At 33.5% G+C, this 12494-nt stretch overlaps 2 protein-coding genes across 2 annotated transcripts; one reads left to right on the top strand and one right to left on the bottom strand.

Moving 5' to 3' along the window:
* The first annotated feature begins 982 nt into the window (after window positions 1–982).
* On the top strand, window positions 983–5263 carry LOC130809116 (galactoside 2-alpha-L-fucosyltransferase-like). The gene is made up of 2 exons (XM_057674754.1): window positions 983–1451; window positions 3296–5263. The coding sequence occupies exons 1-2, from the start codon at window positions 1166–1168 to the stop codon at window positions 4759–4761; spliced, it is 1752 nt and encodes a 583-aa protein (XP_057530737.1). The 5' UTR covers window positions 983–1165; the 3' UTR covers window positions 4762–5263.
* A 132-nt stretch (window positions 5264–5395) lies between these two features.
* Window positions 5396–11775, bottom strand: LOC130809117 (probable uridine nucleosidase 2). Its single transcript, XM_057674755.1, has 10 exons — window positions 11603–11775; window positions 9476–9553; window positions 9153–9268; window positions 8682–8741; window positions 8368–8553; window positions 8154–8258; window positions 7686–7782; window positions 6676–6783; window positions 6457–6592; window positions 5396–5857 (listed from the first exon to the last, which is right to left on the bottom strand). The coding sequence occupies exons 2-10, from the start codon at window positions 9531–9533 to the stop codon at window positions 5749–5751; spliced, it is 975 nt and encodes a 324-aa protein (XP_057530738.1). The 5' UTR covers window positions 9534–9553; window positions 11603–11775; the 3' UTR covers window positions 5396–5748.
* Window positions 11776–12494: the final 719 nt, after the last annotated feature.

Below are 12494 nucleotides of genomic sequence, written 5' to 3'. Positions count from 1 at the left end.
CAATGTGTTCCTTTTGATAATTCCTGTTGCGCTTCTAGAGTCGTCATCATATGTGATAATGTCTTGGTCGATGGAGGTTTGTCTTGGATTAACAATGTTGTTTTTTCTGATTCTTGTGTTAAATAAAACAGTCCAACTTATATTTCAAAAAAATATATGATAATCTACTTAGTTAACAAATTAAGTTAATTATTACAAATTATAGTACATCATCATCAACCTAATATCTCGTTCGAAAAATAAAGTTTTGGTGAGAAAATATAACGGACAATTTATTACATATTTTAGCAAATTACAAAGCAAATGTTTAAGTTTAAACTAGCAAATTATAAAATTAAATTAGCCAATGTTTATGGTGTAGAGTCTAAACTCTAAACCCACAAATTAGTACTCTTATTTGAAATATTAGAGAAAAATTAATTATATTTACAAAATTATTCTTCTAACTCTTTATTTTTCTTTACTTTTATTAATGATAAAAATGTTTTTTCATAAATTATTCAAGTCTGACTTTTAAATACCATTTTTTTCCAAGACTTTTTTTGTGGAATTCCAAGTCTCCACTCATGTCCATGTTCTAACTTATACTATTTTCATTAAAAATATTTCTATTATCCTACCCCAAAATTAAAATTTTCAACTTTAATTTCCTCTTGCCAAACATACTCATCAAGCATTATAATAATAAAGTTGAAAAAAAAACTTAAAATGAAAATAATAAGTCATTTAACACTCAAATGTTATTGACTTTTAATTTAAGGTTTATATTTTCTTATTATCGGTTTAAATCATATTTGTTTAGCCTAAACTTTCAATTTACAATAATACCAACTTAAATTTTAAAATTTTAACTTTAACAACTCATCTAAAAAATAAATTAAATAAAATCAATTTATATTTTTTTAATAAAAAATTTCAATAGAAAACGTGGTAATAGATTGGATCGAGTTAACAAGTCGATGGTAAGTAAAAACTAAAAAGGGTTGAGTGGACGTGGACAGGGACAGATGACAGTTTTAGTCTTAGTATTTGTCACCGACTCCAAGCTCCGAAACTCAAAATTTCTTTAGAGTATTTTCTGGTTCACTAATGGAGGAGTCAGGAGTCAGTACCTAAACAATACGACTAAGCCAGAGATAATTTGACCAACTATGATTTAATTTTCATGGATCTGAATGAGATTCGAAAACGTTTTTCACCTCCAAAACCCCAATTTTCAGCCGCCATTGATACTTCTTCTTCAGCTCAAGTTTCTAGACCAATGATCTCTTTCAGTTTCATTGCCGCTAATGTCACCAAAACCTTCGCCGTTCTTCTTATTGTTCTTCCTGTTTTGGTCACTTTCTCTGTCATTTATCATAATCCTCATTCGGATCATCGGATTTCCTCTCCTTTTGTTGAGGCTAGGGTTTTAGATCCTAAATCATCTGTTGTTACTTGGCAATCATTTGGTATGATTTTTATCTTTTTTTTTTCTATTATTATTGTTGCTTTTAATGATTGGATCATGTGTTTTCTAGTTTAGTGATTTTGATGTATTTGATGGCATTTTGATCAGTCGAGCTAGTGATTTCTTTGATTTGACTTTTTTTTTGGTGGTTTTTTAGAGGATACCGACAATCAACGATTCATATCAAATTCATAATGTGGAATGTTTATGCATTTTGTGAGTGATCATTACAATGTTGAATGCATTTGGTTCTACTTAAGTTTCTTTTCTTTAACTGTAGCTGAACTGATCCATTGGAAATACTTTGGTTCAGTGAATCATCTCATCTAGCAGATATTCTATTGAATTCTTATTAGGTTTGTCGATATTTAAATAATTAAGTTGGTGCAGTGTCTTATTATGTGAAGAGCAATTGTCAATGAGCCGGTAAGTGATGGTAGTTTGATTACTTGGGTTGCGGAATTTCTAAGTTCGTCCTTGGTGATTCATTTGATGTCTGAGACATTTTAACATGAAGCATTATCATAGCTAATCCAAGGTTGCTCAAAATTACTTCTTTTAACCTTAATTGTCCAAATTGCCTTTTTGGTAGCAGGTAATAAACGCCTGGCTATTAGATTAAAATTGTAAGTGTGATTTTGCAAGGAATGGCTAGCATGAGATGCTTGTAAACTGAGTGGGAAAGGAAATTTATGAACAAAAAGCAATAAAGCATAGGTTGGGGTGGAATCAAAAAATCCTCGGACTAGATTATCCAACTTTTACATTTTGTTTGAATGTAGGGAAGCATAGGAAAAGGAAGTGGAGGGATTAAGAGAGATGAAATATGCTGTTTGTATAACACGTGGGGAGAGGGAGGGATTTGGAGAGATATTAATGGATAATTATGAGTGTAAAGTTTGTGGTAGAGATGGGGAAAACTCAATGTTGTTGGCTTGTTATCTTGATAAAGTTCAATCCTTACAATTTACATACATTTTCTATTGTAATATTGAACCAAGTGATACATTACCTACAACAATGTATACAATGCTCATTTTCAATTCAATTTTCAAGTAATAAAGGGGTGAGGAAAAACTCATAATTTTCTTCAAAATTTTTTCAACTTTAGAAAGATTTTTTTATGAAAAATTGACAAAAAAATCCTTTCAAATTCCCTCACTTTCTTTCTCAATCCAATGTCTATTCAAATGATGGTTGAATTTTTTCATTCTCTTATATCCTTAATATTTTTGTTCTACCTTTCCATCCTCTCGCTTCCCTCCCCTTCCCTCATATTCCCTCCACTTTCTTTCTTTCATAAATTTCTATCCAAACTAAGTGGTACAGTGATAAAATTAAAGAACTAGGTCTTCCACCTCAGAGTACTGCATGCTCTTCCAAATTTTCTTTCCTTGGCTTATTTCGTACTCCATATGCCTAATGATCTAGGGTTATCGTAGCAAAACATGATTTTTCATGGCAAGGTCTTAGGGGGACATATCAGCTTGGTCTGCCATACTGGTATTCTCTACTTGTAAGTTGTAAGTAAAGGATTTGTATGCTCCCCAACTCACTATTAGATTTAATGATTTGGAATCCAAGCAGAGTATAGATCGTCAGTTTTATGAATTTCCAATAGTACTGCCTATCAGTCCACTTTTTTTTTTGTTGATGCAAAAGTATTTATTCACATTTATTCTACGTTCCTTGGTGTCGCTTTTTGTTAGGCTTCTTTCACTTGAAAACGATTTTCATTTGTTAAAGTGGGTGCAATCAAGTAATAAATGTCTTGTATATAGCTAGATTATTCAATGTTGTGTTTTTAATGAGAATATACTCTCAGACTTTCTTCTGCTTTTTCAGAGCCACTGAATGCCACGACAGAACATGTTGAAGAGGCTGATAACAAATTGCTTGGTGGACTACTTTCATCTGGATTTGATGAAGGATCTTGTTTAAGCAGATACCAATCCTTCTTGTACAGGAAGGTATCACCTTTCAAGCCTTCGACTTATCTCCTTTCTAAACTGAGGAAGTATGAAGAGCTTCACAAACGATGTGGACCTGGTACACAAGCATACAATGATGCTGTAAAACAATTGAAGTCTGGAAGTGAGACAGCTGTGCCTACAGAATGTAACTATGTTGTGTGGATATCATACAGTGGTTTGGGCAACAGAATTTTGACTGTGAGTGCAGCTTTTCTTTATGCTCTTCTTTCAAATCGAGTATTGCTTATAGATCCAGGAACTGACATGACTGATCTTTTCTGTGAGCCATTTCCTAGCACCTCATGGTTTTTACCTCAAGACTTCCCATTAAACAATCAATTTAAGAGTTTTCACCAAAAATCTCCCAGGTGTCACGGGTTTATGCTGAAAAAGAACCTTCTAAACTCTTCTCGTGATGAAGAAGTACCACCATATTTATATCTACATCTAGGTCATGACTATAATGACCAAGACAAGCTTTTCTTCTGTGACGACGATCAAACTCTTCTTGGGAAAGTTCCTTGGCTAGTAATGAGAACCGACAATTACTTTGCCCCTTCCCTTTATTTAATTCCATCGTTCGAGCAAGAACTATTCAAATTATTTACTGAGAAAGTGACCATTTTTCACCACCTTGGCCGATATCTCCTCCACCCAACAAATCAAGTTTGGGGTTTGATAACTAGGTATTACAATGCTTACATGGCCAGGGCAGATGAGAGGATTGGAATCCAGATCAGGACATTTGAGGAGGGAGCAGGTCCATTCCCGCATGTGACCGACCAAATACTGTCCTGTATATCCAAGGAGAAATTACTCCCAGAAATTAACAAAAATGATTCATCTTCTAGTTTATCGAAGAACGCAAGGGCCATAGCTGTTCTTATCACATCCTTAGATGCAGGATACTGCGAGACTCTCAAAGAATTGTATTGGGAACATCCAACTGTTACTGGAGAAGTAGTTGGATTCTACCAGCCGAGTCATGAAGGGTTTCAGCAATCACACAAGATGATGCATAACAGGAAAGCCTGGGCAGAAATGTATCTGCTTAGTTTAAATGATAAATTGGTGACAAGTGCGTGGTCAACTTTTGGCTATGTTGCTCAGGGTCTTGGAGGATTGAAACCCTGGATTTTGTACAAGCCAGAGGATAAAAAGACTCCAGACCCAGCTTGTGTTCGAGCAATGTCTATCGAGCCTTGCTTCCATTCCCCTCCCTTCTGGGATTGCAAAGCAAAAACAGGCGTCGATACTGGTAAACTTGTACCTCATGTAAGGCATTGTGAGGATATTAGTTGGGGTCTTAAGGTGGTTGATGGTCATGAAGAGCTATAGATCAAATGAGGAAGTCAATACAAGTCTGTTAGTATTTATTTTGACAATGAATTTTTTCATTGAAAATACTTGCGACAGTTGGACCAATGAGACGAAAACCTGCCAAGACAATTGTTATTATACATGTCATGGACAACATCAACATGGGTACGAAATGATGCATTTGAATCGGGTTCCTGTAGGCAGAACGGAAACGAGCAATTGTGTTGTTTACTGGTACTAAAGCCAAGTTACTGTGATCAACCTGCGATTAGTAATTTTCGGCTGCAGCCATATTACTCCTTACTGCATCAAAGCTTATGTTCTGCTATTTTCTGTGATGTCTACATGTACTTAACTAATCATATGTTTCAGTTTTGATTAATTAGTGATTGTCCGTTAGCAGGATTACCTTTTGAAAAATAAAAAGTAATAATCTCATTTCTGAATGGTCAAATTAAAACTTTTAACCATTAGGTTATTATTTAAAAAAATTCAAGTAAATTTCCACTTGAAGCCCATTAAACATGTTTAACTTTCAATTATTAAAAACCCTTACGTATCTAGCCGCCCCTATCCACTCCAATCCTAAAAAACAGTTTGTGATGAGTAATTCCAACCAAAACAATAAATTTAATAAATTATAAATTATAAATTATAAATTATAAATTATAAATTATAAATATATTAGAATAAATGTACATCCAGAGAGATGAAAATCGCATTATTTTTTCTTGACATACTAAAACAAGGGCAGCTGAAATGTAAATCCCCAATAAATCAATGGCTCTGCAGCTGATACACGGCTCATTAAACAAAGACTAGCAGCAGCGCTGAAAGTCTTTCTTTTCAACTAACAACAAAGGAAAGAACATGGGAAGATCACTTATCAGCTACTCTTTTTATCCCATTAAATTTAACAACATTTAGTTTCCCGTTGCAAGAGCTTTTATGAAGAAATATAGCAAACTCAATAATACAGAGAAAGTATTGTAATTAGCAGTTACTTCATGAGCTAGTAAGACGATCCATGATCAATTTGGCCACTTTTGTACCATCAACGGTGACTGCTACTTTAACTGTAGGCTTATCTGTCCACTCAGTCACTTCTCCGAACCTATTAGATCCAAAAGCGAAAAAACAGATTTAGTATAAAATGAGAAATAAAATCAAAGGGTGAATCAGAATCAAGCAATCGGGAGAGTGAACGGAATACAATACTCATCATTCATCAACAATAAGTTGTCACACAATCTCAACCTCACAAACCTTGGAAATGATACATGACTCAAAAATCTGCTTGATAGTACTTATATTATTCTTCATCTGATCCCCATGACTAAATTTGAAAACCCTCCCAAAAGAAAATCTAAACATACACTTGATTGTTAATGTGGAATAGTAAAATGCTATTGAAAAAAAATTGAGACAAGACTAAATTTACTTGCTACCATGTCCCATTCAGGAAAAGTCTTGATATAAGCTGTGCCAGTAATCAATATTGGGACTACTATGGCCTTTTAATAAGTTATGCCACATAATTAAGAGTTCAACGACAATGATGCCAAACCCTTAATCCCAAAAGATTGAGGTTAGCTACATGCACCGATAGAACAGTTTCAATGGTCGTCCACATAAATTCTTCTTTAACTAAGATTTTATACCATCTCAATCATAATTAAGTGTAGAACTTAAACCTTGAATTGCACTGTTTACCTTTTCTGTTTGTTATACAGAATCGTGAGACCCCTAGTAATGCCACTCGTTTGCACTCTTACAACACCTTCTGTCCAAGTAAATAAGGAAGGATCTATAGCAGCAAGCATGACAGCAGGATCATGAAGATACACACCTGCATATCAGTAGCCTCAGCAGTTATTCAAACTAAAAAATGACTTCCAGAGAGAAAAACATCAGAAAATTTTCATAACATACCTTTTATATTATATGCATCATAATGGTAATTATAATACACGTCTAAAATTTTGCACAGGTACTGAGCCAAATGACAAGTTGATGCTGCCAACTTTTCTCGATCAGCATCTGCAGGCAAGCACATAAACCATATAATGCTCCAACACCAAACTCAAAATAAGAAGTCAACCAGGAGAATATAAATGTTGATGGCATGAGTTAAAACCAGATATAATCATGTGGCAATAATAATTAATACATTCTGGCCAAAAAGTGGCGCTGATTGTATGTCATATATTTCCTTGAAACTCTGTGCATCAACTTTGGAGTCTTGGCAAATCGTCAGAAGAAAAGCATAGTTCAAGATAATTTGCTTTTTCTGGCCGTTTTTGGGTTTAACAAGAAATCCAAGTTATAAATTTCACAATAGATGGAAGAGGGGGCATAAAAATTATCCTATTAGTTGAGATTTTAGGTTTCACTAGTAAGGTGCAAAAATAAAGAGGGGTAGGTGAGATCAACACCTCCTGTTCTTTGAAATCAAAATCTACAGGTGTACAGTACGTTTTGTAGAAAATGCAGAATCTACAAGTCATACATTATCCATAACTCGATCTTCCTTAGGATCAATAATTGGGAAGAAAGCTGTGTAAGGACAAGTAACAAGCACGTTGGCACAGGATTTTTGTGGCAACACCATTTTACACAATTTCATTCACTGGAAAATGTTGACATTTTTATTGTGATCAGAAGGTAAATTCTGTATCCATTCTTAAAGGAGTCAAAGATATAGTGTTTTGGTTCAGCCTTCAGGATTATAATGGACTATAGTAAAATGACTCGTTAAATCATGTGCATTTGATAATTTATGAGATGTAGCAAATGATGTTTGCTATTATGGCCAATCGAAAACCTCTTTGTTTCTACAAGGATATAGTAGACTACATTCGACCTCCAAACCCCGCCTTGGTGGGAGCCTAAAAACTACCATTATCAAGATAATTGAAATGCAAGATTTGTTAGTACGTTACCAGTGAAAATAACTTGGTGAGTCACATTAATTCCCACAGCAAGAACATCAGCTCCACTTGTGAAGACAATATCTGCAGAGTCTGGATCACTAAAGATCTGTACAACCAGATCATAAGAAATGGAAGGTCAGTAGGTCACCCAAGCAGACTGCACAATCAACTCATCTAGCTTAAAAGAAAAACTACGTCATCTAATTTCTTAGTCAAACCTTCAACTGAAATTATGTAATGAAAACAGAGCACAAAATGATAACAAAAGCATCCATAGAAGACCCTGGAAGTGGCTAAATTTAAAGAAAAAGTGTCCCATCTTATTCCTGGAAAAAAAAGATGTGCAGCCTAAAGGGAGCAAATTATCTGCAATTCCAAATTTCCAAACCTATATTGCAATGTATTCCAAGTAGAGCTAAGAAATGCAACCATAGTATATATGAAAACTCAAACCCCAGAAAATTAGCAATTACTTACATTAGCTTCTGCTGCAGGATTCACATTGCCATTCACAGCAAAAGCTCCACCAAGAACAATAATTTTTCCTATATTTTTCGTAAATTCAGGATGTAGTTGTATTGCCTGTCGACATATAAATCCAAGTGAACAAATATGATAGAAAGAATTATTCATTTAAACACATTTGAGCAAAAGCAATAATTTCAACATAATCAAGTACATCAAAACTCACCAGGGCTATATTTGTTAGGGGACCAAGAGCCACCACAGTAATTTCTCCAGGATACTTCTTGGCTTCCTCGACAAGGAACGTAGCTGCAGATTTTTCAATTGGCTTCCCATTAGGAGAAGGAAAGTTTTGGTTGCCCAGTCCATCAGTCCCGTGAACAAAGTCAGCTATACGGAGCTTTGTACCTTTCTTAACAGGAACACAGATAATTTAATGAATTTCCTTTTCCAGAATGGATACCAAGCAAGGATGTGCCATGAGCATTAGACATCAATCTAAAAATAAAATTGAAGGAGTATCCATGACAAAGAACATACAGTGATTGTGACATGAGATCCTTCAGCTACTGGGATATCCGTCCTCCCAGCCACCTCTAACTACACCATCAAGAACCAGAGGAAAAGGTTATCTTACAATATATTTAGTTCATTGGTTTAGCAAGACACACCAATAAGCCAAAAAAATCATTTGAGAAATCCCTAGAATTTTGAATATCAACCTTTATGTTGAGCTACAATTTTCTCACAGTAATGATTCATGATTACATAAACAATGGTCAAAAGTCACAAGTTTCTGTAATGCAGATCCAACATGCCAATAAACAGAAAAAGACAACCATGAGAAAAAAAAAAAAAAAAAAAAAAAACAGTCAGAAAGATACACATCTACTTCTGTTAGTTTGCTAGACATCAAAAAATAAAGAACTATACTTTATAAGTACCAGGTACAAATTTTGTTTGAAGACACAAAAAGTTGCGAAAAAGGAGGAAAGCATAGAAGAACAATACCAAATGCAAGGCATTTCTTGTTGCTAAAGTGGTGTAGACATTGCCATATATAGTAGTAAGACCAATCACTTCCACTTTAGGTGATTGCAATGCCACAAATATTGCCATTGCATCATCTGCATTAATTATACGAAATTTCAGAAAAAAAACAAGTGGAGTTATAAAATTAAGCATTTGAGACAATCAGTTCAAACCCCACCACATTTTCAAGGACCAAAAACAATTTTGCCATCAATAACAATTTGAACACATATATATTGAGCCCTTCAATATGGAAACTGAAGAAAACTTAATGAAGTACAAACAGGAAAGAAAGGGAGTACCAATGCCAGGATCAGTGTCAATTATGAGCTTTTGCTTCTTGGACTCTAACTCGGCCATAGTTTTCTGTTGTATGCTTGCTGATAGATGATGACAATATGATTTACAATGGAAAGTAAATAATTGATTGATGATCAAATAAGACCTCTATCAATGAATCATTTTTTAACTAATAAAATATAGACTCCAAGGAATAATCAAGCATATTTTTCTTTGAACTTTGGATGACCTAAAAATGAAAAAGCTTTTGAACATCTAATTCAGTTTCACAACAAGCTTAAACTACCCAAGTCCCAACCTGTCAACTATACCAGATAATTGTGGAATATAACCTCCACACTTGCCCAAAGGTGACCAAAAGTAGACAACTCAATCTTTCTATGATAATATAACTAATACAATCTTGCCATGTGATCTAATACAAGACTAATCAATTATAAAACCTCAAATGGAAACTAAATGAGATTGAAAAAAGTATCAATCATCCAATGGATAAATCACTCTCATTTGATTCACATTTCGATCCAAAAAAAGAACAAAAAAAATGCTCCACCCATGTAATTTCTATAATGGTCTTTTTGGGAACTAGACTTTCTTTTGAAATTCTAAATTAAGACCACCTCCATTGTTTGAGAGATACAATCATTTCCAAATCTTCGATTTCCAAGTCCAATCATGCTAGAATGGGCTAGAACTAGAACTAAGGAATTGCATATTCAATCAAAAGCTCTATCATTTGCATATTATTTCAAACCATCTCATCTCTATCTACCTTCCACCCTCACTCCCATCGGTCATATGTTTCCATAATTCTCTCCTTTTCTCAATCGTTGTCCCAAGCTCTCTTCTAGTTTAGACATATATGTTTTACTTCTCTATATCTCTTTTGATTTCTCTCTCCTAAAATTTTTTCCATTAATTTTTTTCTAATTTGTCTATGAATATTTAATGAATAGCCAAAATGAAAAAACAAACTTTAAACTCTTATCTTTTATAAACTAAATATCCTTATTTCGATGGCTCCAAAGACTTAGTTTTTCGATTTCAGTAGACTAGACTATATTAAAATGTTCATCAAATCATGTGCATGAAATTATAGTTTGCTACCAAAGGTCAATAAGATTAACCTCGTGGTTAGCATTAAGAGGATAAGTTTCTCCAAAACCATCTAGGTGAGAGTCACTTAATAGCATTGGAGACTTGGAGTAAGGAAGGAGACTTGGAGTAAGGACAGGATGCAGAGAATTGGAGTAAGGACAGGATGTATGTTATTGCAAACTGTGGTATTTGAATGTTTTATCATTTGACTGCGGCATTACAATGGCGGTTATCGAGTTAACGAGGGACAGTAACTACCACTGGGTGATGATGGAGGCAGTGAGAGCAAGAGATGACGGTACTGTGGTGGCAGTGCAGATTTTGGTAGTGATGGAGGTAAATCGAGAAAGTGAAGTTCCATTTGCGGAATTGATATGGTTTTGTCAATCGCCACGTTGGATTGCAAATTGTGAAATTAAAAATCCTATTAATTGACAAACAAGGAATTTCGTATAAATATAAGGATTTCTAGTTGTAGAATTGAACCAATTCTAGGTTCCCAAACACCCCATACAGGCTTTTTCCCCAATATTATATGACAGCCAAAATTTTTGCTTCAAAGATACTCCCAAAGTTTAAAGTGCTTTTCTGGAAGACACAATTCTTGTAATTCACATTACCTTCATTCATAGATCGTTACTTAAGTTAAACCACCGAATAAATACTTGGAAATAAAAAACCTGATCCTGAATTCCTACACTCTGTTCTAAAAATAAACTGAAATAGCAGAAGGAAAATAAATCGTTTTAATTCAATAACAAAGAATGAAAACCATGCTACACGAAATCAAAATTGGATTGGCATAAGAAATTGATATCGTCAAAACAACACTAAAATCAATAATCATACACGATTCTACATCACACAGATATAAGATTCAACGAAAACACTGTAATCGATAATCATACACGATTCAACACCTCAAAAATACATAATTTCAAAACTAAAATTCAAGGAAAACACTGTAATCAATAAACATGCAACTCAAAATCAACCGTCTAAATCAAAGCAATCTATGGTGAGAAAGGTACCTCTATGTAAGGGAATATCACAGCCTGATAATTCCGAAGATGAGAGAATAATTGAGAGAAGTTAGTATGATTATGGAAGATCAGGAAGAGTGAGGGTTATTTTAACGTGGTGTTTATAAAGGATAATTCCAATAGACATGGGTTGTCAAACCAAACATACTAACATGACACATATGATGTGAGTCATCAATTCATCATTCATGAAACTTAGATTCTTAAGAGACGAGTATATTTTTTTATCTTGTCTAATTCCACTTAATTTAATAATACAAGTCTAATAATTTTAAATAATATTCTTTGAGTTTGCATTCTATTAAATTAAGATTTTAATTTAATTTTAAAAAATTAATACAAACTTTCAATAATACTCCTATATTAATATCAATCTTTGATTTATCATAGATAATAAGAATTTAAGGGGTGTTTGATTAGAATAATACTGACTTTTGTTTATTGTAAATAATACTCCTACTAACTTTTGTTTATTGTAGCTATTTAACAAAAAAAAACAAAGGTAAATTAATGATTAAACAAAAGTTGGTATTTTGCTAATAAAATGCACTCCTAATTTGCATTATTTTTTGTTAATTAAAAGTAGTTTTATTTTAGAAAATTAATAATTAAACAAAAGTTGGTATTATTCTAAGAAAACACAATCCTAAGCTGGTATTATTCACTGTTAATTAAAAGTTGATATTATTTTAGGAAAATTAACAAAAATTTATAATATTTAGGATAATTTTTCCTTTAATTTGGGCGTTTTTGTTTAAAAGAATTTGAATATGTTTATAAGAGAAAGGGCTCAAGAAAAATGTTTTTAAAGTGGTATACTATCATGTGGTAATAGAATTCATTGTATTGCATTACCATCTTAAAAAGTTATATACTACCA

The sequence above is a fragment of the Amaranthus tricolor genome, chromosome 3 (genome assembly GCF_026212465.1).
Source record: "Amaranthus tricolor cultivar Red isolate AtriRed21 chromosome 3, ASM2621246v1, whole genome shotgun sequence".
Taxonomy (NCBI): Eukaryota; Viridiplantae; Streptophyta; class Magnoliopsida; order Caryophyllales; family Amaranthaceae; genus Amaranthus; species Amaranthus tricolor.
This window is presented reverse-complemented; position numbering and strand designations above follow the sequence as displayed.